This window comes from Lepidochelys kempii, chromosome 6 (genome assembly GCF_965140265.1).
Source record: "Lepidochelys kempii isolate rLepKem1 chromosome 6, rLepKem1.hap2, whole genome shotgun sequence".
NCBI classification, from domain to species: Eukaryota; Metazoa; Chordata; order Testudines; family Cheloniidae; genus Lepidochelys; species Lepidochelys kempii.
The window spans coordinates 94,252,388-94,277,293 of record NC_133261.1 but is presented as its reverse complement, the minus strand read 5'-3'; the positions used below and the strand labels follow the sequence as shown (position 1 = coordinate 94,277,293).

Sequence of the window (24,906 nt, the reverse complement as noted above, 5' to 3'; positions counted from 1 at the left end):
TGTAGATATGATTATTTAACTTCCTAATTTATTTTGGAGCACAACCACGAGTATATGTTTGCTTGCTCTACAACATCAGAAACAAAGAAAATACCTTTGGAAACTAGATAATATGGTGACAGGCATAATATAAAGAATATATATATTCTGTTAGTTGAAATTCTAAAAGTGAGAAGCAGCAAAGAGGACTCAACCAGATATAGAAAGACTCAGAGAAGGACTTTCACTCTGAGAAATACTTTGGAAAGGGAGAGCCTAGCTAGGAATAAAGGAAGAATCCCTATTCAAATAGTGATCTGCAAGAGCATCAAAGGAAACAAGAGAATAGGGCAGTGATTGGCCAACTCCTCTCTCTCCCTTGTCCCAACAAAATTTTCCACTAGTTTGGAAGTTTCTCCCTGTTAATTGTGTTACCTAGTCTGCCCAGACCCTACATAGACCCAGGAGAGGGTGGTAATATTGGGTCAGATCCTGAAGGTCTTACTCAGTTTCTACTCAGCATTTATTTATTCCCAGTGAAGTCAATGGGAGTTAGTTGGAATAAAAGCCAAGTAATAAAATTCATTATGCACTTGACCCCAAGGCTTGCCCCCCCAAAAATGACCACTATGATGATGTACGTGATTACTGAACTAGGTGCAGATTACATAGAGTTAAAGAGTAAGATGCTGAAGGGCTGCTTATAAAGGCTTCTTCTGTGGGGCTATTCTAAAGCTCACGTTGAATACTTCATACACTTCTGGCCCTTTGAAATGTCTCCTACTCTGCTAGGTGAATTTCTTTAAGTAACACAGAGTTCTTGCAAGAAAGCAACTCCCTTCTAGGAGTAAGAATTTTAAAGGACCAGGATTTTATGCTCCCCCACCAGAGGAGAAAGATGAACCTATTTAAGATTTTATGCTCCTACCTGATCTGCCATCTCGCTGGATATCAACATGATACCACTCTCCATCATTGGCTTTCTTCTGGGTGGCTTTCACCTTGATGGTGCCGGAGCCCATATCAAGCAGCAAGTAGAGGTTCCCATCTAGCAGCTCCACTGCAAAGAAGTCTACCTTGGTGTTCTTTTGGCTCCTGGCATCCTTCCTCTCCTGGGGCTTGCCATGGGTGAAGAGGATCAGGCCATTGGGCTCAGTGGTGCGGAAGTCGAAGGAGATGGAGCCCATCCGCTTGGTATTCCACTTAGGCAGACTGATGTAGGCCTCTGGAGTCTCAAAGCTGATGGGATCCAGCGTGGCCACGTTCTCACATGTGAATTTCACCTCCCCGTAGATCTTCATCTTGGTGTCACTGATCCTCGCCAAGCGAGACAGCTCCAGACGGATGTCGTTATTCTTATAAACAACCTGTCCGAGACAAAGATATACTCTATACATCAATTCTGCAACCAATACAATGCCTCCCAATCCCTACCAGGCGTGGGAGAGAAGCACTCAAAAATGCTTTGGGGAGTGGGGATGAGACCTTGGGAGAATCTTACATGGTGACAGAGAGGGAGGACAGGGCTAGGATGGTGCCTGGAAATAACAATTGGCGCACTATAAATACCATAAATCAGAACAGCAGAAGAGAACAATTACTGGAGGTCAGGAAGCACCATAACCCCACCACAGATCCCACTGCATACACTGCCATTGAGGATCTAGTACAGAATATACACTCTGCGGCTGGAACCATGATGCTTCATTTATATAGACCCCACTACAACACACACAACAGAGTGTACCCTTAGTATTCACATACACAAGCTCTGTAGGAAAATCTGGACCAACGCTGCAGTTTCTTTAGTACCCTCATAAGGTCAGTTAAACATTGGAGCGGGAGTGCTAAAATTTCACTTACATTACAGGTGCTAGGAAATATTGGTGAGTGTACCGTGGATCCTGAACAGCCATAAGCTTCCCCCACAAAAGCAAACAAACAAAACTAGCCCTAACTTTTCTCTCATCAAGAAATCTTAAAACACTCTGTCAGTCACAAAACCTTACAACAGGTTTGTTCTGCTATCCCAGAGGCTGACATCCAGCCAGAGGGGGAGCTCAAGTAAACTAGAGATTCCTATTTCTAGAACCAGACAGACACAACTGAGTCACTATTGAAAAGGGAGGAAACAGAGGGAAGCCACGTTGGCTTATAGTATCAGGAAGATCAATCTGCAACAAACATAAAAGGATAACAGTAGGAGGGGCATCTTGATAAAATTCTAAAGTAGATAAACCAGGAATAACTTAAAAAAGAAGGAGAAATCTGTACCCACTTAGGACTCCACAGCTTTCACTAGGCTTCATGCAGTACCCCCTTGGAGCTTTATAATGACATTTGAGATACAGCTCAGATCCTCCTGCTCCAAGAGAACAAACCTTTGCCTCTTTAGCTAAGAGAGACACTTGATGTAAGATAGTTTTTAAGGGCCTATGACACAGTCAAGTAGTTCTGATTCCATCCAGTAGAGGGCAGTAGTGACACATAAATGTTGGCCACTTCCTTACGATATTCCTAATTATAACACTCTGCATCTTCAAAGTTCTTTACAAATACTAATGAATTAATATCCAAAAGGGGAATGCAATTTATTTGTTAAAAGTTTACAAATAAAATATATCCTTAGATGATGCTATCTCTAAACCTTGAATTTAATGATTGTGTCACAACCCCAGTGCTCTCTGTCATTTCTGTAGACTGGCTGTGTGTCATTGGGATATACGACAGTAGAGACCAAAACCTTATTTCTAATAAAAAGAAAAGGAGTACTTGTGGCACCTTAGAGACTAACCAATTTATTTGAGCATAAGCTTTCATGAGCTACAGCTCACTTTATCGGATGCATACTGTCGAAAGTATAGAAGATCTTTTTATAAACACAAAGCATGAAAAAATGGGTGTTTACCACTACAAAAGGTTTTCTCTCCCCCCACCCCACTCTCCTGCTGGTAATAGCTTATCTAAAGTGATCACTGTCCTTACAATGTGTATGATAATCAAGTTGGGCCATTTCCAGCACAAATCCAGGTTTTCTCCCCCCCTCCCCCCCCCCCCGCAACCCACTCTCCTGTTGGTAATAGCTTATCTAAAGTGATCACTCTCCCTACATGCCACAAGGGGCCACAGCAATGGTTCCCTCAACCCACCCAGCAATATTGTTAACCTATCCAACTATACTCTTAGCCCAGCAGAAGCAGCTATCCTATCTAGGGGCCTCTCCTTCTGCCCCTCCACCCCCACAAACATGATACAGTTCTGTGGTGATCTAGAATCCTATTTTCGACGTCTCCGACTCAAGGAATATTTCCAACACACCTCTGAACAACATACTAATCCGCAGAGACCTCCCTACCAAACACTACAAAAAGAAGGATTCTAGGTGGACTCCTCCTGAAGGTCGAGACAGCAGACTGGACTTCTACATAGAGTGCTTCCGCCAACGTGCACGGGCTGAAATTGTGGAAAAGCAGCATCACTTGCCCCACAACCTCAGCCGTGCAGAACACAATGCCATCCACAGCCTCAGAAACAACTCTGACATCATAATCAAAAAGGCTGACAAAGGAGGTGCTGTTGTCATCATGAATAGGTCGGAATATGAACAAGAGGCTGCTCGGCAGCTCTCCAACACCACTTTCTACAAGCCATTACCCTCTGATCCCACTGAGAGTTACCAAAAGAAACGACAGCATTTGCTCAAGAAACTCCCTGAAAAGGCACAAGATCAAATCCGCACAGACACACCCCTGGAACCCCAACCTGGGATATTCTATCTACTACCCAAGATCCATAAACCTGGAAATCCTGGGCGCCCCATCATCCCCGGCATTGGCACCCTGACAGCAGGATTGTCTGGCTACGTAGACTCCCTCCTCAGGCCCTACGCTACCAGCACTCCCAGCTACCTTCGAGACACCACTGACTTCCTGAGGAAACTACAATCCATCGGTGATCTTCCTGATAACACCATCCTGGCCACTATGGATGTAGAAGCCCTCTACACCAACATTCCACACAAAGATGGACTACAAGCTGTCAAGAACACTATCCCCGATAACGTCACGGCTAACCTGGTGGCTGAACTTTGTGACTTTGTCCTTACCCATAACTATTTTACATTTGGGGACAATGTATACCTTCAAATCAGCGGCACTGCTATGGGTACCCGCATGGCCCCACAGTATGCCAAAATTTTTATGGCTGACTTAGAACAACGCTTCTTCAGCTCTCGTCCCCTAATGCCCCTACTCTACTTGCGCTATATTGATGACATCTTCATCATCTGGACCCATGGAAAAGAAGCCCTTGAGGAATTCCACCATGATTTCAACAATTTCCATCCCACCATCAACCTCAGCCTGGACCAGTCCACACAAGAGATCCACTTCCTGGACATTACAGTGCTAATAAACGATGGTCACATAAACACCACCCTATACCAGAAACCTACTGACCGCTATTCCTACCTACATGCCTCCAGCTTTCACCCTGACCACAACACACGATCCACTGTCTACAGCCAAGCTCTGCGATACAACTGCATTTGCTCCAACCCCTCAGACAGAGACAAACACCTACAAGATCTCTATCAAGCATTCTTACAACTACAATACCCACCTGCGGAAATGAAGAAACAGATTGATAGAGCCAGAAGAGTTCCCAGAAGTCACCTACTACAGGACAGGCCTAACAAAGAAAATAACAGAACACCACTAGTCGTCATCTTCAGCCCCCAACTAAAACCTCTCCAACGCATTATTAAGGATCTACAACCTATCCTGAAGGATGACCCAACACTCTCACAAATCTTGGGAGACAGGCCAGTCCTTGCCTACAGACAGCCCCCCAACCTGAAGCTAATACTCACCAGCAACCACATTCCACACAACAGAACCACTAACCCAGGAACCTATCCTTGCAACAAAGCCTGTTGCCAACTGTGCCCATATATCTATTCAGGGAACACCATCACAGGGCCTAATAACATCAGCCACACTATCAGAGGCTCGTTCACCTGCACATCCACCAATGTGATATATGCCATCATGTGCCAGCAATGCCCCTCTGCCATGTACATTGGTCAAACTGGACAGTCTCTACGTAAAAGAATAAATGGACACAAATCAGATGTCAAGAATTATAACATTCATAAACCAGTCGGAGAACACTTCAATCTCTCTGGTCACGCGATTACAGACATGAAAGTTGCGATATTACAACAAAAAAACTTCAAAACCAGACTCCAGCGAGAGACTGTTGAATTGGAATTCATTTGCAAATTGGATACAATTAACTTAGGCTTGAATAGAGACTGGGAGTGGCTAAGTCATTATGAAAGGTAACCTATTTCCCCTTGTTTTTTCCCACCTCCCCCCCCAGACATTCTTGTTAAACCCTGGATTTGTGCTGGAAATGGCCCACCTTGATTATCATACACATTGTAAGGAGAGTGATCATTTTAGATAAGCTATTACCAACAGGAGAGTGGGTTTGTGGGGGGAGACGCGGGGGGGAGGAAACCTAGATTTGTGCTGGAAATGGCCCAACTTGATTATCATACACATTGTAAGGACAGTGATTACTTTAGATAAGCTATTACCAGCAGGAGAGTGGGGTGGGGGGAGAGAAAACCTTTTGTAGTGGTAAACACCCATTTTTTCATGCTTTGTGTATATAAAAAGATCTTCTATACTTTCCACAGTATGCATCCAATGAAGTGAGCTGTAGCTCACGAAAGCTTATGCTCAAATAAATTGGTTAGTCTCTAAGGTGCCACAAGTACTCCTTTTCTTTTTGCGAATACAGACTAACACGGCTGTTACTCTGAAACTCTTATTTCTAATGTCTACTCTCTGTAAACCTGATAAAAACACATTTTATGCACCAATTTTATGACACAAAAGTGACACTTGCTACCACTTCAAAAGGTAAATACAACTATTTATGACCATTTTTACTTCTTTGTAAGCTACATGGAAGGACTTGAGGTTAGACTAGATGACCCTTGTGGTTTCTTCTAACCCTATGATTCTATGACTGAAAGGGTTGTTTTGTTTGGTTAGCTTTTGTTTAAATGGGGAACGACTCAGCTTTTCTTTCACCTTAGAAATTCATGCACTGTTTTTCCTCAAAGATTCTGTGGACAACTAGAGAACTCATAGGGGTAGGACATCACATGTGAAAGGAGAGAGAGAGAGAAACTCTTTTGTGGAAGATTCACAACACTTTGTCCCTTCAACTGAGAGCTGAGAAAGCTCCCCCTCCAGTTCTCTGGACCTCCAAGGAGTGCTCCAGCAAAATAAAACAACCTTCCTGATATTTCTAATGTAAAGAACAAACACAGGAACAGGGTTTAAAAACAAAACAAACTCCCAGACCCCCCTTTCTATTATAAAGTAGCACACAAAAAAGGTCATATTCTCAGCCCTGCTCAATCCTTTTTGTGCCAGCCTGGCAGCCCAGACTGGATGGAATCATGGTTTAACTGACCAGTTTAGGATTTGGCTTGCATAGTGGAATCCCAGAGTGGTGTGAAGCTCATAGAACTGGCTTTAAGTCAGCCACTCTTGGCCCCATCCTGACAAGTGGTGAGGTCTGTAATAAGAGAGGGCATGGCCAGACTGCCCTGCTCTTTGGTGTTCCTGGGCTGGCAGAGTACCCCTGGGAGGCTGCTACCAGTCACAGAACAGAGCAAACCTGAGGCTGCTCTAAGTTGCACTAAAGGGAAAACTGGCCTAAGTCGCTTCCAGGACTGAAGGACAGAAAGGTGGCTTTATGCCACTTTTGTTGCAACTCCTTGGGGCCTGTGGGAAGTACTGCTTCAGATCAGAGGGTCTGGGACAGCGGCCCAGTATTTTTCCTGTGTAAATTATCTGTAAGAGACAAAACACTGTCACACCAAAATGTGTCAGGATGCTGAGTCCAGAATACACAGAAATCCTCCCAATTTGAGAATGAGACTCCTATCTTGTAATGGAACATCCCACCTCCTGACTGCCTACCTGGACCTCCAGGTTGCCCTTATGAGATCTCAATCTTCACGCACCTCACCAGGTCTTCTGGTGTCTTTGAACATGTAGCTATAAATAACTGTTTAACCTGTCCTCTTCTCATTTAATCATAGTAATAATGTTCCATTCGCTAGTGCCTTCCATCTCTTGGACCCATAAGGTGAGCATCATTATCAGCTTTAGAGACAGGGAAACGGAGTAAGAGAGAGGGTAACTTTCCCAAGGTCATAGAACACAGATCCCTTGACACCAATGCTTTAGCCATAAACACATCCTTCCTCCCTGTTAATTTCCCTGATTAAGAGGAATTATGGAAAAGAGCAAAAGAAATGGGACTCAATTACATCACTCAACAGGGCAACACAACAGGAAAAGCATAAAGTTTTGTTAAAGAATAAAAAAGCTGCTGTAGAGCTGGGATACTGCTTTTTCTAGTCCACACAGCCCTGATTCCATGAGGAGATGGGATCTATGCCCAGTCCCAACAAATGTCATCTCTGCTTTGGTACTTAATAAAGCAGCACTATATGGCCCTGGGACCACAAGTCACTCAAATAGAATGAAGGGGACCCTGATAGTAATTTATACAAATCAGAAGCTAGGAATTGTAAAAAATTGATAAGGGAAGCTAGAGGACACAAGGCAAAAACTATGATCAGTAGAATTAAGGACAATAAAAGGATATTTTTAAGTATATTAAGAACAAAAGAATCCTAACAATGGTATTGGTCCATTACTAGATGGCAATAGTAGAACTGTTAATAATAAAGCAGAAAAGGCAGAAGTGTTCAATAAATATTTCTGTTCTGTATGTAGGGAAAAAACCCAGATGATATATTCATATCTTATCATGATGATGATGAAGATTAAATACTTTCCAGTCTAATAACTAAGGAAGATGTTAAAGAGCAGCTACGAACGCTAGACATTTTTAAAATCAGTAGGTCTAGAAACCTTGCATTCAAGAATTTTAAAATCGCTGGCCTAGGAGTTCCGTGGACCATTGATGTTGATTTTCAGTAAGACTTGAAACACTGGAGAAGTTCCAGAGGACAGGAAGGATGCTGATGTGCCAATATTTAAAAAGTGTAAACAGGACAACCTGGATAATAATGGGCTTGCCAGCTTGACACCAATCCCAAGCAAACTAATGGAACAGCTGATACACAACTTGATTAAGAAAGAATTAAAGGGCGTAATATAATTAATGCTAATCAACATGGCTTTATGGAAAATACACGTCAAACTAACTTGATATCTTTTTTGATGAGATTATGAGTTTGGTTGATAAAAGTAATAATGATGACGTAATATACTTAGACCTCTGTAAGGTGTTTGATTTGGAACCACATACTTTAATGAAGAAACTAGAATGATAAAAAAAATCAACATGGCATACATTAAATGGATTAAAAACTGTCTGACTGATAGGTTTCAGAGTAGCAGCCGTGTTAGTCTGTATTCGCAAAAAGAAAAGGAGGACTTGTGGCACCTTAGAGACTAACCAATTTATTTGAGCATAAGCTTTCGTGAGCTACAGCTCACTTCATCGGATGCATTCAGTGGAAAATACAGTGGGGAGATTTATTTACACAGAGAACATGAAACAATGGGTGTTACCATACACACTGTAAGGAGAGTGATCACTTAAGATGAGCTAATACCAGCAAAGGGCAGGGGGGCGGGGGGGAAGAAAACCTTTTATAGTGATAATCAAGGTGTGCCATTTCCAGTAATTGTAAATGGGGAATTGTTATTGAGTGGGTCTGTTTCTAACGGGGTCTGATAGGTATCAGATCTGGGACTTATACTATTTAACATTTTAATCAACGACTGTGAAAAAAACAAAATCATCACTCATAAAGTTTGCAGATGAAACAAATATTAGAGGAGAAGTAAATAAGGACGAGGACAGGGCAATCTGGATTGCTTGGTAAGCCAGGCACAAGCAAACAATATGCATTGTACTATGGCCAAATGTAAAGTCATACATCTAGGAACAAAGAACAGTCTACACTTACAGTGTGGGGACTCTATCCTGGGAAGCAGTGACTCTGAAAAGGACTTGTGGGTTGTGGTGGATAATTAGCTCAATGTCAGCTTCCAATGCAACATTGTCACCAAAAGGGCTAATATGATCCTTGGCTATATTAACAGGGGAACATTAAGTAGGAGTATGGAGGTTAGATTACCCCTGTATTTAGTATTGGTGCAACTGCTACAGGAATACTGTGTCCAATTCTGGTGTTCACAATTCAAGAAGGATATTGATAAATTGGAGAGGGTTCAGAGAAGAGCCACCAGAATAATTAAAGAATTAGAAAACATGTCTTAGAGTGATTGACTCCAGGAGCTCAATCTATTTAGCTTAACAAAGGCGAGGTTAAGGGTGATTTGATCACAGTTTATTAGTATCGACACAGGGAATAGATATTCGATAATGGAGGGCTTTTCAGTGTAGCAGACAAGGGTGTAACAAGAACCAATGGCTGGAAGTTGAAGCCAGACAAATTCAAATTAGAGGGGAGGTGCACATTTTAACACTACATGGTAATTAACCATTTGTACAACTTACCCAAGGGCTGTGGTAGATTTCCATCATTGGCAATTTTAAAATCATGATTAGCTGTTTTTTGAAAAGACATGCTTTAGTTCAAACACAAATTAACTCAAGTCAGTCCTCTGGCCTTAGCCTTCTGTGATGCAGGAGGTCAGACTAAATGATCCCATTGGCCCTTTCTGGCCTTAAAATCTTGGCATTCCCCCGAAATAGCAGTGCTGCCACAAACCAATGCACCTTTCCACTTACGGAGACGACTTAAAGAACTGGGAGCATTTGCCAGAGAAAACCTTCTGCAGGTTCAACATGCACAAGAGACCTCCTATAACTGCACAGCTCAGTTAAGAGGGTTTAAACCAGGTGATAGGTTACTTTTACTACTACCCAGCCCAGAGTCTGAACTTTTAGCCCGCTGGCAAGGGCCCTTCAAGGTAATTAGAAAGGTGAGCCCCATCAGTTATAAAATCTAGCAACCAGAAACAAAAGAAAACACCCAAATTTATCATACAAACTTCTAAAGGCCTAGAAGGCCAAGGAGGGCTTTTCATCGACTCCTTCCTCCTCCCCCCCGAACCAGAACTAGAACCCCACACACTGATGGAAATAATCTGCACACCTGTAAAGATGGGGGAAGCCTTACACAGTGAACAGAGGACACAAGTCCAGGAACTAGTGGACTTGTTCCCCACCATCTTCTTGTCCACTCCAGGAAAGACCCATCCTACTGAAACAGCACCAGGACAAAAAGTGAGGGGAAACCCTCAGCCCCGCACTGGGAAAATGTGGGACATAAGCTATCAGGAGCTTCAAGCAATGTTAGACCTGGGAGTGATGGAGATATACTGTAGTGAGTGGAGGGAGCTCCATTGTCCTGGTCCCTAATCTGGACAGGACGATACACTTCCGCACAGTCAACATGACATCTAAATTTGATTCCTATCCCATAGATGAGTTATTGGACCAGTTGGGACAGCTTAGTGTATGTCTACCACTGATCTTACCAAAGGGTAGTGGCAGATCTCCCTCACACATGACTCCAAGGAAAAGACAGCTTTTTCCATGCCCTTCGGCTTGTACCACTTCTGTACCATGCCATTCTGACTCCACAATGCAGCTGCAACCTTCCTGAGGTTGATGGACAAAAATATTGCAATATGGATTATATACTGCCACCTAGTTGGATGACATTGTCATCTACAGCCAGAATTAGGGGGACCATGACCACCTGAAACAAATAGCCGCGGTACTTCAACCCCTCACGGATGCAAGGGTAACAGCCAATCCAGCAACATACAAGATTGGTTATTGTGAGGCTATGTACTTAAGGTATACATTAAGAGGTGGCCTATTGTGGCCCACATTTATGCCTACAAAATAACAGGTTCTGGTATGCCAACCAGGAAGGACAGGTTCGCCAAGCCTCAAGGCAAGCCATTAAGCGGTTGGTACCACTACTCTCTATCCCTTTCACGATTAGAGAATCTGGGACTACATTAAAGAGACTAAGGAATGGGAATTAGAATCCCCACCCCCTTCAGGCACAGCTGGACTATCTGACTCTCTTTTCTGCCACAGAGACCTTGCTCAGGCAGATGGATATACCTAAGGAATTTTCAGTGTCCAGACAGTAGGAGGCACCCATCAGCAGCCTTAGAATTGTGACACCTGGTCAGTAAGGTAAAGTTAGTATATAACTGTGGTGGGTTTGATCTAACTTAATAGGGGACTGTGAGAAGAGAAACTGGAAAGCAACATAATAGTGCTAGATAAGGACACCCAAGCACACATTTGAAAGACAGTGGGGGAAAGATGTTAATTACAAAGACCATGTCTCCAAAGAAAAGTAAAGCTTGTTTTGACAGCTGGGAGCTTGGAGATCAAAAAGTTTAATCAGTTTTTAAAGTATTTCTCCCCCTGGCTTCAGGGAGAATACAGTTTGTGTGTTATGGGAATGGACTATGCCAGCCAGATGTTAGGAGTCTCATGGTGGGAGTCTGAAGGAAGCTCAGACATCCCAGGATTCCCATTGTGGAAGATGGTTAGGTACCTGGTAAGCTAGACATGTGTGTAGCCTGTTTTATTGTTTTCAGACCTGTTTTCTATTACATGTTTTTTGTTCTAAACAAATACTACTTTGCTTTACGGAGGCTGTCTGATTACTGAGTTAACCACTATCATTGCTCCTGGAGGAAACAAAACCGCAGGGTCTGTGCCTAAGTCAGATCTGCTGAGTAATTATGGTTTGTCACAGGACTGCAGCCTAGGGCCCAGTCTGAGAGAGAGAGAGAGCCAGCCATGTGTTTCTACCCAGAGCCAGATGACAGCTAGAGGCCTGAAACTTGGCAGGGGCTGCACTCAACAAGACCAGGAAGGGTCAGAGATGCATTCCCCCCCCTTTTTCCTAACCTCTTTTTTCTGGAGGCCCTGTGTTGGGACAGACTGGTGGATGGGCATCTCCCCCATTCCTCCGTATCTCCTCACATTATACCCCAGCTTCTAATTTTTTTCTGTCCATTTTCCCCTCTCCATTGTTTTCTGCCCTTCTCATCCTGGTACGTGTGTGCTTGCACCTAAGTTCCACGCTGCAAGAGCAAAGACAAGGGCTGAAGAGCTGGCTCTTGAGCCTGCTGACCCAAACACATGAGCTGCTCCTAGGGCCAGCTTTATTATGGGGATCTGCAGGAAAAGGGAGAGAAGGTTGTTTTCAAGGAACTGCTCACCAGCAGCACGTTTGTAGTGCCATATCAGAATAGATCCACACACATGCAGCTTTCCTCACCCGCACTGCTCCATTTTACCCCATCCACCCCTCGACGAATCTGACATCATCCAGATTGAGATACACAGTGCCTGAGTGATTGGTCATTGAATGCTTGGTGACTGGGTCACCAAAACTAATTATTGCAGCACAGATACATTTACTTCCAACATGGGGCATTGCAGTCAATACTAAGTCAGAGAGGAAAGCACCACCTTTTGAGGTACCCACAGCACATCCTGCAACGGGGTATCCTAGCACCATGCACGGATACTGTTAGTGGGAAGAGCACCAGCAATTAAATCACCAGCATAAAAATACAAATGGTATCCGACTTCCAAACACTTGTTCAGTTTTTTTTGGAGTGCTCCCTCCGCCGTTCTCCACTTACACTAAAACTCCTTCAGATGAAGGCCTTTTCTTCAATCTGGAATAGCCCCCATTCAGCATTAGACCTGCAGAAATGCTGACCCCCTAAGCATCTGAACGGTGTCACACGGCTCTGGATGCCTGGGGAAAGTAGCCTTCTCCCATTTTGGACACACGTACACTCTACAGTCCTCCATATAAAGAAGCTACATGAAGGGGAAAGAAGAGGGTGAAAAATATGGGCAAGATTCACCAGCCAGATACACAGGAAAGAATTCTCTGTAGTAACTCAGATCACACCCCATCTAACATCTCATCACAGGCCATTGGGCCTATTTACCATGAATAGTTAAAGATCAATTAATTGCCAAAATCATGTTATCCCATCATACCATCTCCTCCATAAACTTATCGAGTTTAATCTTGAAGCCAGATAGGTCTTTTGCCCCCACTGCTTCCCTTGGAAGGCTATTCTAGAACTTCACTCCTCTGATGGTTAGAAACCATCTAATTTCAAGTCTAAACTTCCTGATGGCCAGTTTATATCCATTTGTTCTTGTGTCCACATTGGTACTGAGCTTAAATAATTCCTCTCCCTCTCCGGTATTTATCCCTCTGATATATTTATAGAGAGCAATCATATCTCCCCTCAACCTTCTTTTAGTTAAGCTAAACAAGCCAAGCTCCTTGAGTCTCCTTTCATAAGACAGGTTTTCCATTCCTCGGATCATCCTAGTAGCCCTTCTCTGTACCTGTTCCAGTTTGAATTCATCCTTCTTAAACATGAGAGACCAGAACTGCACACAGTATTCCAGGTGAGGTCTCACCAGTGCCTTGTATAACGGTACTAAAACCTCCTTATCTCTACTGGAAATACCTCGCCTAATGCATCCCAAGACCGCATTAGTTTTTTTCACGACCATATCACATTGGCGGCTCATAGTCATCCTGTGATCAACCAATACTCTACGGTCTTTCTCCTCCTCCATTACTTCTAATTGATGCGTCCCCAGCTTACAACTAAAATTCTTGTTATTAATCCCTAAATGCATGACCTTATACTTCTCACTGTTAAATTTCATCCTATTACTATTACTCCAGTTTACAAGGTCATCCAGATCCTCCTGTACGATATCCCGGTCCTTCTCTAAATTGGCAATACCTCCCAGCTTTGTATCATCCGCAAACTTTATAAGCACACTCCCACTTCTTGTGCTGAAGTCAGTAATAAAAAGATTAAATAAGATTGGTCCCAAAACCGATACTTGAGGAATTCTACTGGTAACCTCCCTCCAGCCTGACAGTTCACCTTTCAGTATGACCCGCTGTAGTCTCCCCTTTAACCAATTCCTTATCCACCTTTCAATTTTCATATTGATCCCCCTCTTTTCCAATTTAACTAATAATTCTCCATGTGGCACAGTATCAAACGCCTTACTGAAATCTAGGTAAATTAGATCCACTGTGTTTCCTTTGTCTAAAAAATCTGTTACTTTCTCAAAGAAGGAGATCAGGTTGGTTTGGCACGATCTACCTTTTGTAAAACCATGCTGTATTTTGTACCATTTACCATTGACCTCAATGTCCTTAACTACTTTCTCCTTCAAAATTTTTTCCAAGACCTTGCATACTACAGATGTCAAACTAACAGACCTGTAGTTACCTGGATCACTTTTTTTTCCTTTCTTAAGGATAGGAACTATGTTAGCAATTCTCCAGTCATACGGTACAACCACTGAATTTACAGATTCATTAAAAATTCTCGCTAATGGGCTTGCAATTTCATGTGCCAATTCCTTTAATATTCTTGGATAAAGATTATCTGGGCCGCCCGATTTATTCCCATTAAGCTGTTCGAGTTTCGCTTCTACCTCAGATATGGTAATATCTACTTCCATATCCTCATTCCCATTTGTCATGCTACCATTACCCCTAAGATCCTCATTAACCTTATTAAAGATGGAGGCAAAGTATTTGTTTAGATATTGGGCCATGCCTAGATTATCCTTAACCTCCACTCCATCCTCAGTGTTTAGCAGTCCCACTTCTTCTCTCTTTGTTTTCTTCTTATTTATATAGCTATAGAACCTTTTACTATTGGTTTTAATTCCCTTTGCAAGGTCCAACTCTACTTGACTTTTAGCCTCTCTCACTTTATCCCTACATGTTCTGACCTCAATAAGGTAGCTTTCCTTGCTGATCCCTCCCTTCTTCCACTCCCTGTCTGTTTTCTGCTCTTTCTTAATCACCTCTCTGAGATGTTTGCTCATCCAGCTTGGTCTACAACTCCTGCCTATGAATTTTTTCCCCTTTCTTGGGATGCGGGCTTCCAATAGCTTCTGCAGCTTTGACTTAAAGTAATCCCAGGCCTCCTTTGCCTTTAGATCCATAAGTTCTTCAGTCCAATCCACTTCCCTTTCTAATTTCCTTAATTTTTGAAAGTCAGCCCTTTTGAAATCAAAAACCCTAGTCGCAGATTTATTTTTGTTTATCCTTCCGTTCAGTTTGAACTGAATTAGCTCATGATCACTTGAGCCAAGGTTGTCCCCTACAACCATTTCTTCTATGAGGTCCTCACTACTCACCAAAACCAAATCTAAAATGGCATCTCCTCTAGTCGGTTCAGCAACTACTTGATGAAGGAATCCATCAGCTATTGCATTTAGGAATGGGGTGTAGGGAAAACAGGGTATCTATAGTTTAGTTTTCTATACGTCAGTTGGTGGGGAGGGAAGATTGTTGTAAACTGAGCTATACACTCAAGAGGGCAGTTTAGTATTGAGACTCCTTCAACATGGGCAACTTTGCTAGTCCGAAGCATTTACAGAATTTCTCCTGCCCAACCTGAATTGAGCAGCTCTGCTCCTGGGTTAATGAAAGCCCTAATCAGATGGCTTTTCATAACAGTCAAACAAGCCTCTTTGCAATCAAGCAAAGATGCAGAGAGGGAGTGGGAGAGAGGGGCAGAGAGAGAGAGAATATGCCAGGTTTGGCAGGTTGCCAATATTGAATTCATTACAAGGCAGGCACTATTAATTAGGAAACATAGACTTGAGTGCTGGCTGCCCCTAGACATGCCCTCCCCCTCCTGCAGGGATAATGCACATTTGCTGTTAGCCTGCCAGTCACTAGATGTCCCCAGTGTCATATAAACAGCAGCTAAAGTGAATTTTTCTACTCCTCACAGAAATCTCTTTTAAAGATGGCAGTTTAAGTGTAACTGGTTATTGGGCCATAGTTTGTTCACCTGCCACATCTCCTATATTAGGGCTTATCTACATGACAACTTGTGTGTGCAGCAGGCCAGGGCATGAGTCTAGAGCACACTAGCCTGATGCACACTCAGTCACCATGTGGACCTTGCTACTGCGCACTAAAAGTTCTATAGTGCACTTAGAATCATAGAATCATAGAATATCAGGGTTGGAAGGGACCCCAGAAGGTCATCTAGTCCAACCCCCTGCTCAAAGCAGGACCAATTCCCAGTTAAATCATCCCAGCCAGGGCTTTGTCAAGCCTGACCTTAAAAACCTCTAAGGAAGGAGATTCTACCACCTCCCTAGGTAACGCATTCCAGTGTTTCACCACCCTCTTAGTGAAAAAGTTTTTCCTAATATCCAATCTAAACCTCCCCCACTGCAACTTGAGACCATTACTCCTCGTTCTGTCATCTGCTACCATTGAGAACAGTCTAGAGCCATCCTCTTTGGAACCCCCTTTCAGGTAGTTGAAAGCAGCTATCAAATCCCCCCTCATTCTTCTCTTCTGCAGGCTAAACAATCCCAGCTCCTCAGCCTCTCCTCATAACTCATGTGTTCCAGTCCCCTAATCATTTTTGTTGCCCTTCGCTGGACTCTCTCCAATTTATCCACATCCTTCTTGAAGTGTGGGGCCCAAAACTGGACACAGTACTCCAGATGAGGCCTCACCAATGTCGAATAGAGGGGAACGATCACGTCCCTCGATCTGCTCGCTATGCCCCTACTTATACATCACAAAATGCCATTGGCCTTCTTGGCAACAAGGGCACACTGCTGACTCATATCCAGCTTCTCGTCCACTGTCACCCCTAGGTCCTTTTCCGCAGAACTGCTGCCTAGCCATTCGGTCCCTAGTCTGTAGCTGTGCATTGGGTTCTTCCGTCCTAAGTGCAGGACCCTGCACTTATCCTTATTGAACCTCATCAGATTCCTTTTGGCCCAATCTTCCAATTGGTCTAGGTCCTTCTGTATCCTATCCCTCCCCTCCAGCGTATCTACCACTCCTCCCAGTTTAGTATCATCCGCAAATTTGCTGAGAGTGCAATCCACACCATCCTCCAGATCATTTATGAAGATATTGAATAAAACCGGCCCCAGGACCGACCCTTGGGGCACTCCACTTGATACCGGCTGCCAACTAGACATGGAGCCATTGATCACTACCCGTTGAGCCCGACAATTTAGCCAGCTTTCTACCCACCTTATAGTGCATTCATCCAGCCCATACTTCCTTAACTTGCTGACAAGAATACTATGGGAGACCGTGTCAAAAGCTTTGCTAAAGTCAAGAAACAATACATCCACTGCTTTCCCTTCATCCACAGAACCAGTAATCTCATCATAAAAGGCGATTAGATTAGTCAGGCATGACCTTCCCTTGGTGAATCCATGCTGGCTGTTCCTGATCACTTTCCTCTCATGCAAGTGCTTCAGGATTGATTCTTTGAGGACCTGCTCCATGACATACTTGACATACTCCTGTTTCCAACAGCAGTAGCAGGGTCACAGGGTGACTTAATGTGTGGCAAGCTAGTGTGCTTGTGAGCCAGCAAAAGGAATGAAAGCAAGCAAGGGAGCAGCCTGCAGGAGACCTGAAGCCTGGGGCCAGCTTGCTAAATGAGCTGACCAGAGACACCTGGCACAGAGAGGGAACCACAAGCGCCTGGGGCCAGCTTGCTAAATGAGCTGACCAGAGACACCTGGCACAGAGAGGGAACCACAAGCACCTGGTTCCTTATGAGAGAGCTGAAGCAGTTGTTTGAGGAAACTGACTCCGGGAAGTTTAAAGGGGAATCAGTGCTGAGCCGTACAGATACAAGCTAAACCCGAGGCAGATCACCTGCAAAGAACTCATAAAAAAGAAAAAGGACAAGATGAAGGAATCCTCTCGCTCACCCAGGCTCTGAGGTAAGAGCCATGCATTAGGACAGATTTTTGAGACTCTCTGAGTTTTACTTGTCTGAATAAACCCCAACCCCTATAAGGATGGCTACTGGACAAACGGTGGAGTATCTGTAAAAGGGCCTGGAAGGAGAGAATAAAGGGCAGAGAAGAGACACCCTAACCACAAGAGGGCACATGGGGCAGCCCAATCTTCCACACTGCTATAGAGTCGCACTCTGGCTTTCCACACACTGAGTCACAAGCCCTTAGGCAGGAGACATTCCTTGTTTCTCTTGTAGGGTGCCCTTCATTCTCCTGCATGTCCCATTTTGCAGAATACATGGTTATAAAGACAAACACTGAAATCTTTTCAAGCATAAGAACTCCTTAAAGTTTTAAGAACCATACATATATTTCAGTACCCTGAGCGGGGCACATAGTCATAGAGATTGCATGTCCCAATTCCCATAGTATCTATGTGCAGGCAGCTATGGTTCATTATAATGCCAAAGAGCTTTGGCTCCCTTTAATGGTGTAGGATAAGTTTAATACCACTGACAAAGAATTAAAACTGGTGTAATGAGAGTCAAATAGGATTTGAGCTGTGTTAACTGAATTTGATGTGACTCTGAACTACTTTGAACAAAACCAGAGTATAAACTTGTCCTGAAAAAGACACTCCTACATTAAAACAAGGCCATTTGTACCTATTCCACACAAAAAATAAGTCTTCCTATCAGACCTCTATCTGTTCTGAAATATGTAATGTTTTGTGGGAAAGTGCAAAAGATAAATGAGCCAGTTCTAAGAGGACCAAGTCAGAAGGCTTCTGGAAAGAGAGAGAAACTCCTTGAAATAGGAGATAAAGAGAAACAGAAGGGAAATTGGATGAGAATGACAGCAGAAGGTTAAAGGTATAAGTCCAGCAACTGGACCAGTCACACTGCAGCTACAAAGGATTATCCAGGGAGAAACATATTCTAGAAGTTAAAGCTTTCTCTTAGACTTTATTCAGCAGACACTGAGGACTGACAGTTCAGTACTTCAATGAGAGGCAAAATTACCCTTTAAGTCACAGAAAGGCATCTCTGTACCTCGAGAGAATTATTTAGGACATCTGAGCATGTTCCTGAAGATTCTAGGACAAACCGAAAAGGAAAAGATTGTGCACATACTATCTGAGACCAGTCTTTGGGGAACACAGAATTTCATCTTACTTCTCCAGCCATCTGCCTCTCTTAGTACCTTGGATCTATACCAGAACACAGACTAAGCATTACGCCATGCTCCTCAAATATTAAAGTGCCTCACTAGAGTAACTTCTAAGACTTTTCACCACAATATCCAGCTAAGCTTCATCTAAGAAAGACAAATTAGAAAATTGTACTCAAAGCCCCTGCAGCCTGCAGGAGGGAAAAAAAAGCTGAAAAGTAACTTTTAAGTGTTAACTTCTGACGTGAGTAATACAACAACAAACTTTTGCTTATGTTGAGCTTGTTATTTCTGTACCTGACAATGAATGCTGTTAACTGTATGAAATGTTCCACTATCTATCTACCTTTTGGTTGGTTTTACACTGCAATGTCTGAACTACAGAAATGCATTCTGTTTTTTGATTTCTTGCTTTTAATGCACAGTAATAAGGTAGAATTTCGTTTACTACATGTGTGGAGTCCTCTGTTTTGGGCTATACTGAATGCTAATTAATGTGGGATATTTCTGTAGGATACATTAGCCTTCTGATAAAATTGTCAACAGTTTAAGACTGTTTAATTTGGTTTCTGAGTGATTAATAGACCCTACAATGGCACTTTGATACTGAGGTGAAGGGCACGTTAGAAAGGATATAGATTAAATTAGATGGACACACTGATGATCATATTGCACAGAGTGGGAAGAATCTCCCTAGTTTAATACTGGAGGAGCCAGGGCAAGGGCAGCTTGTTCCATGTTTTTAAGTGAATTTAGTGCTGCTGAAAGTTACTAGGTTAGCCCCAGTGACCAAAGTCCTCTGTTCATCTATAGAAAAGGGACAGCACAGGCAGCAGTAACATTACACTTCACAGAGATCCTGCCCCCTGCCTCATCCTTGACCTGAATGGACTAACTCTAGGGGATGTCAGTCTCTGTGGCCCTTTGACTCGACACTGGATAGTCGAAGGAGTGAATGGGCCATGGACACTGTAGCCCAATTAGGTAAGACAGTGAAAAAGCAGTTTAGAAAAAAAATAGAAAGTCTCATGAAAAGACAAGGAAAGATTTAGCTGAAAGCAGTGACATGAAAAACAAACTCAGAAACTGAGAAACAAAGGGCAACAATAACAGAAAAATTCCTAAGACATATGCATGTTCATGCACCACTGCCCTCTTCAGTGGATGGAATCAGAACTACAGAACTGTGGGTCATACACCATCTATTGCTGATAGCTAAGTAAAATTATCCTGTGGCTCGAATACTAGGCGTGTGTGCTTTTGGAGCAGCAAGATTGGAGCTGTATCCTTGTTGTCACCATGACATTGACAAATGCAAAGACCTAAGTAGCTATCAGTTTGTTAGAACACTTTATTACAGGTGACAAGTTAGTGACACCTCTTCTTAAGAAGGCTGTCTAACATTTTCCATGACAAGACATTATCTGTTGTTTATAACTTTGCCACGCCTAAAGTGCTGAGCTGATACGTTCTACGCTGGGACAATGCCCACACTGATTTTTATTTTTCTTTGGTTTAAGTTTCAGAACTAATGGTTCAGCTGTTTCTGAGAAAGCTTAAAACAAAATACACTGCTTGGCCTATGTTAAAAAAAACGTACAGCTCTTTCACAGAGATGGGCTTGTGCCTCCCTGCTTTGGAGCAGGGATTTGGCAAGGGAATCGCTTGGTGTGAGAGATGTGCCTTTTGCTTTCCTGGTGGAAAACACACCCAGACGTATCCAAGTTATGAGCCTTTTTCAAATCTCAGTTTGCATCTGCTCAGTTGCTACTTGATTTAGTTTGGCAGCTAAATTCTCTAAAGGTTCTGTATCTACTGGCCATGTTCTCATAGCTCCTCCATGCCAACAGAACTATATGCCTGCACCATCACCACAGAGCAACTGAGCATGCACCATCTCAGATCTGCAGGGCTGAGCAAGGCTGTCCCTGTAATTGCTCCTCCCAGCTGCCAGGGGCCACTGTGGCACCAGACACCAAAACCGAGACGTGAGACTGGCTCTCTTGTGTTCTCAGTGCTCTCCCTGCTGACACCCCGCATGGAGGGAAGGTGAGGGATGCCTCCTGACATGAGTGCAAAGGAGAATCGGGGGGAGGGGAGGGGGATAAAAGCAGGATGAAGGGGCACAAGAGAGCAGAAGATGGGGAGTGAGAATAGAAAAGAGAGAGTCAAGAGCAGAGGGAAGGAAGGAGGAGACCAGCTGGGGACAGGAGCAGAGTGAAGGGCACAGAGCAAGGAGGGCAGGACACAGGAGGGTGTGAGCACCGGAAGACATGGATGGGGGCAGAACAAGTAAGCCTTCTACTGATACCAGTTCCTGTTAGCTCAAGTAGCAGAATACTGTGCTGTGGATCGAAGAGCCCAACTCTGATGATGATCAATGTGATAATATGATTCCATAAAATAGAATTTTGGGTTGTGGGATTTTTTTCAATTTTCACATTTTTATAAAACTTAGGAAATTACATTAAAACAAATTACATTAGAACATTAAAATTGCAGAGTCAAGCCCTCAAAAGTTAGGAAATGCCAAAACTGAAATTGCCTGAGTAACCTTAATTGCTTCCCTAGTGTGCTTCCCTAGTCTTGAATTACATGGGTACATTATTTTCCATCAGACCCGTGCCATTCAATGCACAGGATGGACAGTGATCTGGGAACGAATCCAGGTTGTTCAGTGAAGGAGGCTGTTTTCTGTAGAATCCCTGTCTCATTTGTTGTTGAAGTCTGAAAATGTATGGCGAATGAGACCAGAGATTGCAGGAAGAGAAAGGATGGTCTAGTGGTTAAAGCAGTTGACTGTCACCCTGGAGAATTGGATTCTGATCCCAACTCTGCCACAGAATTCCTGTGTAATGCTAGGCAAGTCACCTAAAGCAAAATTTTCACAGATGGCCACGATGTGTTCCTTGTTTTCTGGGTACCCAACTTGAGACACCTGGGATGTGATTTGTAGAAGTGCTGAGCACTCACAGCTACAACTGAGGTCAAAAGTGTTCTGAACATATAAAGGGCCAAAATCATAGAATCATAGAAGATTAGAGTTAGAAGGGACGTCATCTAGTCCAACCCCCTGCTCAAAGGTGGACCAACCCCAACTAAATTATCCCAGCCAGGGCTTTGTCAAACTAGGCCTTAAAAACCTCTAAGGATGAGGATTCCACCATCTCCCTACATAACCCATTCCAGTGCTTCACCACCCTCCTAATGAAATAATTTTTCCTAATATCCAACCTATACCTCCCCCACTGCAACTTGAGACCATTGCTTCTTGTTCTGTCATCTGCCATCACTGAGAACAGCCTAGCTCCATCCTCTTTGAACCCCCCCTTCAGGTAGTTGAAGGTTGCGATCAAATCCCCCTCACTCTTCTTTTCCGCAGACTAAAACAGCCAGTTCCCTCAGCCTCTCCTCATAAGTTATGTGCTCCAGCCTCCTAATCATTTTCGTTGCCCTCCGCTGGACTCTCTCCAATTTGTCCACATCTTTTCTGTAGTGGGGGACCCAAAACTGAATGCAGTATTCCAGATGTGGCCTCACTCGTGCCAAATAGAAGGGAATAATCACTTCCCTTGATCTGCTGGCAATGCTCCTACTAATGCAGCCCAATATGCCGTTAGCCTTCTTGGCAAGAAGGGCACACTAACTCATATCCAGCTTCTCATCCACTGTAATCCCCAGGTCCTTTTCTGCAGAACTACCACTTAGCCAGTCGGTCCCCAGCCTGTAGCATCTTAGCTGCTCACATTGGGCATCGAAAATTAGTTGATACGTTGCAATTTTGGTCTTTATCTCTGTGTAAAGTGGGGATAATACTACATCACCTCATAATGAGGTTTCCTAACTTGGAAGTGCTTGACTTTGCAACATTAACATTGTGTTAATTTAGGATTTTGGAAGCAATACTGCATACAGTTCACCATTACAAAAGCACATTTACCACATTGGGGTATTAGAGTTTTAACTATATTAAGCTGTATATTCAGCTCACAGATAGGCTCAACAGTTGTGGGATGCCTCTGTAATTCCAAATTTATGTTGAAACCCTACACTCGACAAGCTATCTGGAGCTAAATCTGTCTAGCTTGGGTCAATGATGACTACATGGGGAAATTATAACAATGTCAATTCCAAGTGAGAGAGGAGACATTTAGGATGGCTCAACAAGTTATTTAGGACATGAATTATATTGCTTAGGACATTGAAATATACAATGTCCTAAGCAATGGATACAGAGGACCTTAGACAAATTAGAGGATTGGGCCAAAAGAAATCTGATGAGGTTCAACAAGGACAAGTGCAGAGTCCTGCACTTAGGACAGAAGAATCCAATGCACCGCTACAGACTAGGAACCGAATGGCTTGGCAGCAGTTCTGCAGAAAAGGACCTAGGGGTTACAGCGGACGAGAAGCTGGATATGAGTCAACAGTGTGCCCTTGTTGCCAAGAAGGCCAATGGCATTTTGGGATGTATTAGTAGGGGCATTGCCAGCTGATCGAGGGACGTGATCGTTCCCCTCTATTCGACATTGGTGAGGCCTCATCTGGAGTACTGTGTCCAGTTTTGGGCCCCACACTACAAGAAGGATGTGGAAAAATTGGAGAGAGTCCAGCGAAGGGCAACAAAAATGATTAGGGGACTGGAACACATGAGTTATGAGGAGAGGCTGAGGGAACTGGGATTGTTTAGTCTGTGGAAGAGAAGAATGAGGGGGGATTTGATAGCTGCTTTCAACTACCTGAAAGGGGGTTCCAAAGAGGATGGATCTAGACTGTTCTCAGTGGGAGCTGATGACAGAACAAGGAGTAATGGTCTCAAGTTGCAGTGGGGGAGGTTTAGGTTGGATATTAGGAAAAAAATTTTCACTAGGAGGGTGGTGAAACACTGGAATGCATTACCTAGGGAGGTGGTGGAATCTCCTTCCTTAAATATTTTTAAGGTCAAGCTTGACAAAGCCCTGACTGGGATGATTTAGTTGGGGATTGGTCCTGCTTTGAGCAGGGGATTGGACTAGATGACCTCCTGAGGTCCCTTCCAACCCTGATATTCTATGATTCTATGAAAACAAGGCTAGACAATGTCCTGGCAAATAAGTATCTTACTTGTGACTATATAGTGTTTCACATCTACACAATGTTGTGCAGATAACAACTGTCATAGGAAACAGGCCTTTCTTCTTAGTGGAGCTGGGAACTGTGAATTTTCTGATGAAGTGAGCTGTAGCTCACAAAAGCTCATGCTCAAATAAATTGGTTAGTCTCTAAGGTGCCACAAGTACTCCTTTTCTTTTTGGGAATACAGACTAACACGGCTGTTACTCTGAAACCTGTCAAAATGAATTTCCAAAAAATTGAAATCCGCTCCCTCCCCTCCCCAATTCATTTTTTCATCAAAATGAAATGAAAAAGAAATGATTTTTTCAGGTTGGTTCAACCCAAATCAGAATATTTAGTCCTGTTGAATGGACTTGAAATGTTTTGTTTCATGTGAGTTCAGCAAAACATTGAACTGCATTGCCCTCTCACTGCATTACCCTATGGGAGTTGTAGTTCAAACTGCCATTCTCTCCCATGGGTTGGGATCCCCAGATGACTACATCTCTCATACTGCATTGTGGATTTCCATCTGACCAAGCTGCGTAGTACATCATAGGAGTCACATGACTCATTGGAGATGTATTCTGGCCAGGGAGCCTAGCCCATAGAAAAGAAGGGAGGCATCAGGCTCCAGACTTACAGCTCCTATGAGAGAATGCACCACTATGGGGAAAGGTTTCAGAGTAGCAGCCGTGTTAGTCTGTATCTGCAAAAAGAAAAGGAGTACTTGTGGCACCTTAGAGACTAACGAATTTATTTGAGCATAAGCTTTCG

At 43.4% G+C, this 24,906-nt stretch overlaps 1 protein-coding gene across 8 annotated transcripts in view; it reads right to left on the bottom strand.

Moving 5' to 3' along the window:
• NRXN3 (neurexin 3) overlaps positions 1-24,906 on the bottom strand; it is a 1,402,093-nt gene that overhangs the window by 955,495 nt on the left and 421,692 nt on the right. For all 8 annotated transcript variants that reach the window (XM_073349326.1, XM_073349323.1, XM_073349320.1 and 5 more), the window contains one exon: positions 908-1,346. In XM_073349326.1, the coding sequence (XP_073205427.1) occupies positions 908-1,346 (439 nt within the window). The remainder of the gene's footprint in view (positions 1-907; positions 1,347-24,906) is intronic.